Source organism: Trichechus manatus, unplaced genomic scaffold (assembly GCF_000243295.1).
Source record: "Trichechus manatus latirostris isolate Lorelei unplaced genomic scaffold, TriManLat1.0 scaffold00024, whole genome shotgun sequence".
NCBI classification, from domain to species: Eukaryota; Metazoa; Chordata; class Mammalia; order Sirenia; family Trichechidae; genus Trichechus; species Trichechus manatus.
The window spans coordinates 20,709,521-20,716,810 of NW_004443960.1; the positions used below are offsets into that span (position 1 = coordinate 20,709,521).

Genomic DNA, 7,290 nt, shown 5'->3' on the forward strand with positions numbered 1-7,290 from the left:
GGGAGGCCAGTGTGATGGGGTGTCCAGCCTCCTGACAGAGTAAATGCCTTTTGACACTCTCCCTTCACCGCCCCCAGCTGTCCAGGGTTCCTTAGGGAGCCGCCTGCCTGAGGAGGGTCCGGGATGGTGTGTTCCTAGGAGAAGTAAGAGAGTGGGGGAGCAGGGGCGGGCCCGGTCCCCGGGCGCGGCGCGGGCTCGGGGGACCCGCGCGGCTGACGTCAGGCGACTCCTTAAATAGAGCCGGCAGCGCGCTCCGCTCGGCATTTCCCGAGGAGCCAGAACCAGGCCGGCGCCAGCGCCACCGTCCGGTCCGCCGCCAGCCCGCACCTCCGCGCCGCCGCCAAGCATTCTGTGCGCGGCGCTCCGAGAATCCAGAATGGGGCTTCGGGCGCTGGGCGCGCTCCGAACCCGGCGCCCGTAAGAGCCGAGGAGCGCCGGGAGCCGCCCTGCTGCCCGGAGCCCCCGCGCCTAGAACGAGGAGATGTTGGAAGCGCCGCCGCCTGTTCCGGGAAGAGCCGCCGCCCCCGGGATCCCTGGGCATGGAGCGCGCCCGGGCCACCACCGCTTGGAGAAGACGGCGCCCCCTTCGCCCGACCCGCGCGTCCCAGACCGCGCAGCCTGAGCCTCTCGGAGGCCTCAGGGCCAAAGCCGCTCCGCCGCCGGTGCCCCCTCGGAAATCATGACCCCCGGCGCGCGCCCATGGAGCCATGGCCTATAGGGTCCTGGGCCGTGCGGGGCCACCTCAGCCGCGGAGGGCGCGCAGGCTGCTCTTCGCCTTCACGCTCTCGCTCTCCTGCACTTACCTGTGTTACAGCCTCTTGTGCTGCTGCGACGACCTCGGACAGAGCCGCCTGCTTGGCGCGCCTAGCTGCCTCCGCGGCCCCAGGGCGGGCGGCCAGAAACTTCTCCAGAAGTCCCGCCCCTGTGAGCCTCTGAGGCCTACGCCCAACGAGCCCAGCGCTTCCAGCGCGCCCGCCGCCGCCGTGCCCCCCCCTCGCCTCTCCGGTTCCAACCACTCTGGCTCACCGAAGCTGGGCACGAAGCGGCTGCCCCAAGCGCTCATTGTGGGCGTGAAGAAGGGGGGCACCCGGGCTGTGCTGGAGTTTATCCGGGTGCACCCTGACGTGCGGGCCTTGGGTACAGAGCCCCACTTCTTCGACAGGAACTACGGCCGCGGGCTGGACTGGTACAGGTAAGGAGAGGGGAGCCCCACTTCGCGCGCCTAGTCTCCAGTCAGCTCCTCCTTGGAGTCATCTCTTGCGCTTTCTTCTCCCCTTAACCCAGTTCGTTGTGTGGGTTCAGGCTGACGTTGGGGACTCGAGCAGAAGGCTTTATCCTGAACTTCTCAGTGATTACCTAGGCGGGGCACGCGGTTTCTTGAACTGCAAAGGCATTGCTTGTTCTCCTGGAGCCGCCAGAAGGGAGCTCTCCAGCCAAACCTCATGGCGAGGCTAGAAGGCTGGTTCTGTATCTAGTCTTTGGGGTGCAGAAGGATGTCCAAGGAAGGGGCAGGCCTGGACAGCCCTCTCTCTCCTGGGCCGCTGCAGATCTTTCCTGGTCCCCTGCTTCTGAAGGACCCTGGAAAGGGGAACGGCAGGGCAGAGCCCCCTTGCGGCAGGGCTCCGCGCTTGGGTGAGGTCCCCACGGTTCAGGCTACATGAGAGGCAGCCTGAGGTCTCTGGATGAAGACGGCCCCTTCTAGTCTCATTCTCAGCTCCGTTTGCCTAAGCTGAGACTCTCAGTCACTCTGACCCTGAGCCAGTCGTCTTGGAGTGGTGGGAAAAAAACCTGCATTCGAATCTTGGCAAATTGCTTAAACTCTCCCGGCCTTGACTTTCTCATCTACACAATGGGCAGGATAACAGTCCTTGCCCTGTCTGCCTCCCAAGGCCTTTCTAAAGTGCTTTAAAAGCATACAAAAGACACTTTGAACTGGCTGATGCTTCTAAACCAATAGCCAGAATGTAGACTTCAGAATACTGGGGGACCTCAGAAAAAGGCTGGCCAGGATCCTGGGGCAGCCAGTCAATAGCAGACGGTCCATTCCCCCATGGGACAGCCGGGGATGAGAGTTACCCAGACTGGTGGTGTCTGGGAACAGACTGAAGCTTCTGTGACATGACAGTCTCCTCTGTTCATTATCCACCAGCCTCCCAAGCACTGTCTGGTGCTGAAGTATCAAATTGGCCCACATGTGGGATGGTTCAGGGCATCTCTGGGGGTGGGGTGGTGTATGGGCTCTCCACAGCACGTGGATCCCAGAATTCTCACCATTCATTTGACCCCTTGAAGACTTTCTAGAAATGTCTGCATAGTAATGGAACTGGGGAGGGGCTGACACAGTAGCTGAGCCTAATTTTTATAAAAATAAACCCTTTAGGCAGTAAGAGGGTTGTAAGCATATTGGGCAAAGGCCAACAACTTCATTAGAAGGAAGACTCCTGTGATGGGCTCATAACAGGGGGCCCTGGATTTGCAAGAAGGGGGGCCACAGGACCAACTTGTCATCATTGCCAATTAGCCCTGGTCTGCAGTGGTCATGGTTATAGGGACAAGGGGTGTGGCAGGTACCACCCTCAGGAAGCAGACACATCATCTGTCTCCAGTGGAGCCCAGTAGGGGAGAGTTGGCCTGTGGGTGGCCCCAGCACCATTCTGTCTGGTTAATGGGGTAAGGTGGCATAGAGTGGCAGGTCTGGCTCAGTTGCAATGCTGATGGCCCTTGGTGCTTCCCAAGTGGTGACCTGCAGGCCTCCCACCTGCATATTTGAGAACGCTGTCTGAGCCAGACCCCAGGGAGGATGCGGCAAACGCATTGGACAGCAGAGCCTGGAAAGGGCCGGCCATGGTCACACTCCAATGAACACCAGGGTTTCCTCGATGGAAAATCTGAAGATCATTATGCAACCCTTTGCCAACGTGAAGCGCCTTTTAAGCGTAAAATAACAAAATTCCGAGTGTCTGGCTTTTGGATATGTTACCCTCTATTAATACCTGTCCCCTGAACCCAGATTCTCCTCTCTCCACCACCCTCTAGCATACCCCAGGCTTCCTTCCTGGAGCCCGTGTCATTCAGGGATGGCTGCTTTTTATTTTTAACCTTGGCATGTGTGATTCTAAGCCAGCTTAGCTGTGAACCTTAGAGATGGAAGCCGTGCCTTTTTTCATTTTTTTATTTTTTTAGCACATTTGGATTCTGCTAAAATTCTCAGCTGAGTCTTGGTAGGTTTTATTTAACATCAAGCACGCTGACAGCTCCACTTCTCTCTCCACTCCCTTCCTTCTCTGAGTATGAGTTGCCCTCCCATTCCTGCTCTGTATTTCTAAGGTAATGCTTAGCCTGGAGGTCTGGGTACCAGTCCTCCTGTTCCCACCAGCACCATGGATGGCTGTGAGCCTACAGCATCAGGAGGGGCTGTGTGATGTGTGCTTCTTTCAGTTGCAAGCGTACACCCCCGAGTCAAGGATCTCAATGTGGATGGCCATTTCTGCACAAGGTAGCGCCACCCCATTTGGGTACTGTTTTCATAATGTCCAGAACACTTCTCTGTATGTGTTTTATCCTTTATGATCACGCAAGTAATATGCATTAACTGTAGGAATGATGGAGATCTGGAAACCTTTCATATCGTGTTCTTACTTTATTCCTGAGTTCCATGAGTTCAGTAGGGCAGATGACATGACACTCCTTCCTCTACCCCTTGCCCTTATCATTTCATGGATGTGAAGACTGCAGTCCCCAAAAAGAGAGCATCTGGAATGGGGTCACAAGGCAAATTGATGACATTTAGGACCCAAGTCACTGGTATACACTGTCCCACAAAGATACACACACACACACACAACGCACACATGTGTGTATGCGCATGTATGAATGTCCAGCCAAGGTCTAACCAAGCCTATCCACAGCATGCACCATAAAGCCAGTGCCTGCCAGGTGGACATGGCAGCAGCGCCCTTGCTCCATTGTGGTGGAGTGTGCTTTCCAAAGGGGGAGTTGCGGGCAGTGCATCTCATTATGATTTGCCCACATTAAGCCTCTGCAGATAACTTCCTGGGTCAGGAAGGCCACATCCAGATAGAGAATGTTAAAATCAAAATGCTTTGCCATCAGTCCAACAGGAGACTTCTTTCTGTGGGTTGTGGTGGTTGCTAGCTGCTGCCGAGTCAGCCCCTGAGTCACGGCGACCCCGTGCACAATGGAACAAAACGCTGCCCAGCCCTGTGCCATCCCCACGATCGGTTGAATATCAGACCGCTGTGATTCATAGGGTTTTCACTGGCTGATTTTTGGAAGTCGATCACCAGGCCTTTCTTCCTAGTCTGTCTAAGTCTGGAAGCTCCGCTGAAACCTGTTCAGCATCATAGCAACACCCAAGCCTCCAATGATGGATGGGTGGTGGCTGTGCATGAGGTGCACTGGCCGGGAATTGAACCCAGATGTCTTGCATGGAAGGTGAGAATTCTACCACTGGACCACCACCAACCTTCTTCCTGTGGCCAAATGGAGATAAACTAGGAGGTGACAAATGGCACCTAAAGGCAGAGTGGCACATGCAAACACCATGGCCAGAGAGACCAGAAGTCAGGGTATGTACCTTCCTTCCCCCCACCCTCCCCCCACCCCTACCCCAAGCTCCTTCTGGGAACCAGCCCAGCTCTAGCTACCCTATGAGAACCCAGTTTTCTGTGGTGGGACCCCTCCCATGTAATATTTTTCCGAGAGCACATCACTAATGCCTACCTCACTTATACACCTGGCTTGGGTTCCCTAATCCAGAAATTCTTCCCAAGCCGGGCCTGCAGGGTGGAATGAGCTAGCTGCTTGGATAGGTAGGCAAACTGACACCAGGCTGATGAGGGACCCCGAGTAGGACCTGCTGTCAGAAGACCACAGGTAGCCAGCCACCTAGATGCTGTGCGATTGATAGCAAAGTGGTCTTCCTGAGTCTGGGCTTCCCCGTCGTAGGATGGGGCCTGTAGTAAGCATCATTGAAGTTTATTTTGAAGAATGAATGAAACACTGTGTATGAAAGTACCTGAACAATTATATAGTACAGACAGATAAAGCAGTAATGTTACTACTATGATCACTGCTACTGCTAAAACCAGTTGCTGTCGAGTCAAGTCTGACTCACAGCCCCCCCGTGTGTGTGTCAGAGTAGAACCGTGCTCCATAGGGCTTTCAATGGCTGGTTTTTCAGAAGTAGATCGCCAGGCCTTTCTTCCAAGGCACCTCTGGATAGACTCGAACCTCCAACCTTCTGGTTAGCAGCCAGTCACATTAATAATAAGTCCTTTGCACCACCCAGGACTCACTATTACTACTAATGCTTCACTAACAACACCTCTGTTACCACCATTAGTACTACTAGTATTGTAATTATCAGTTTGAGCCCTGCTGCTGTTACCAAATGGGATGAGAATTCATCAATTGCTGGGAAAGTAGTTCCGTGATAGACTAGAAAGGGTCCTGGCTTTGAGTTCTAATTTCAGCTGCGCCATTAACTTAATTTCCTTTTTCATTTTCTCTCCTTCCTTCTTTCCTTTCTTCCTTCCTTCCTCTCTTTCATGTTGAGAAAGGTCAACTTCACCTTTTCCGGGAGTCAGTTTTCTCACCTTTAAAATGGGAACGATACCTGCCCTGATTTACAATCTTGTGGAAATCAAGTAAGACAATGTATGTGAAAATGCTTCTCCAGCTGTGAGGTTATATTTAGGACATTGTTGTGTTATTAAGGTTTGGATGTGAGACAGAATATTCAGCGTCTTCATCTTTTTTTAAAGAGGTATAAGCTGCGCCATGTCCTGTAGCCGTTAGAGGAAGCTGAGTTTTGTCTGAATGTTCTTGATTTTTTTTTTGTTGTTGTTTTAAGGGGTGGGATGGGGGGGCTGCAAAGAAGAAAGGAATCTTCTCTAAGTGCGTCGAAATGCCAACCAGAGAAAGTTAATACGTGATAATTGACTCCGTGCTCTGGTGTCACAATTCTGATAGTCGAGCCTGTCCTATAAATTTTAGACTCCATCTCACAACTGTGGTTATTTATTTGCTCAGCATTAGTGGTGTTCTTAGGAATGTAAAACAAAGAAGACAGAGTCTTTGCCCCGGAGGCAACAGTAAGTGAGAAGGACAATAAAGGACACAGAATAAGGTCTATTGCATTATCCAGGTTGTTTCAATCAAGAAATCAAATCCTAATAGCAAAGCCAAACTCTGGGAAGGCAAACTTTAGCAAGAAATAAAACCAAAGGCAGGAGCAAGGCACCTTTTGCATGAAGTATTTAATGCAGAAAGCTTTACTATTTCTTAACAAACCTCCCCAACACATGAAACAACTGATCTATGCTCCTTGGGCGCGCACAGAAGCGTGTATGTGTGTGTATGCACCCCCACGCATGCCCTCGCTTGCACAATTACAGTATCTGTGCAGACATAGGTCTCTATAAGGAGTTTTCCTGTCTTGGTCCAGGAGGATGTCACACACTGTCATTAAATGAAACCACCGAGTCCCTAAATCCACCATCCGTCTTGTAGCTCCCTGTCAACCTTGCAGCTCGCCGGAGATAGAACAGTTAGTTCCAGAACATGTACAGTTCTTGTCAGGCACCAAGGAACATTCAGGACCAGCGAGCAGAACTGTCATCGCTCAAGCAGGCTCCTTGGAGAGCTGACTTCGCTTTCCCCTGGAGCCTAGAGGGATGGTAGGAGAGCTAGGAATGAAGAACAACTTTCCCCAAAGCCTTTGGTGTGTGGACATTTAGGTGGGAAAGACCTCCCAACACCTCCAGTGATTTTCACCTGGCACACCTTGCTAAGGCCGTATTGGGTGCTAAAATCTGAAAATACCACTTATCATAGATTCTGAGAAGCACTTTTTTTTTCACATTTTAACACCTCTGAAATTAGGGTGTGTCTTCTGATGATGGTATCTTAGATTCAATGAGATCTGATGCTTCCAAATTGGTTAGAAGCCTCCTCCCTCCTGAAATGCCCTCTGACCTAGAGATCTGGCTTCCTCTCCCCATCCCGAGACCCACTGGATCTACCAAAGAACCAGTGACTCAATGGCTCATGCCTGACACAGCAAGGAGCCCCCTCTTCTGATTGGTTGAGGAGCAATAGCCATCTTAGGGTTTTAAATGTGACCTGTGCCGTCACCCTAAAAACTTATATCCTGAAATGAGGGAAAGTGGCTGATACCCAGCAGAAGATTACAAGATGCCATGGTGGGCGTGTTCTTCCTTGCCTTCTGTAAAGAGGCGCTCGCTGTACTGCTCATATATTTGGGGG

General features: G+C 52.3%; 1 protein-coding gene across 1 annotated transcript in view; it reads left to right on the top strand.

Annotated features, from left to right (window-relative positions):
* The first annotated feature begins 300 nt into the window (after positions 1-300).
* Positions 301-7,290, top strand: part of HS3ST2 (heparan sulfate-glucosamine 3-sulfotransferase 2) — a 115,058-nt gene continuing 108,068 nt past the window's right edge. Inside the window, exon 1 of the mRNA XM_004373332.1 lies at positions 301-1,192. Coding sequence (XP_004373389.1) covers positions 708-1,192 — 485 coding nt within the window. The 5' untranslated portion in view covers positions 301-707. The remainder of the gene's footprint in view (positions 1,193-7,290) is intronic.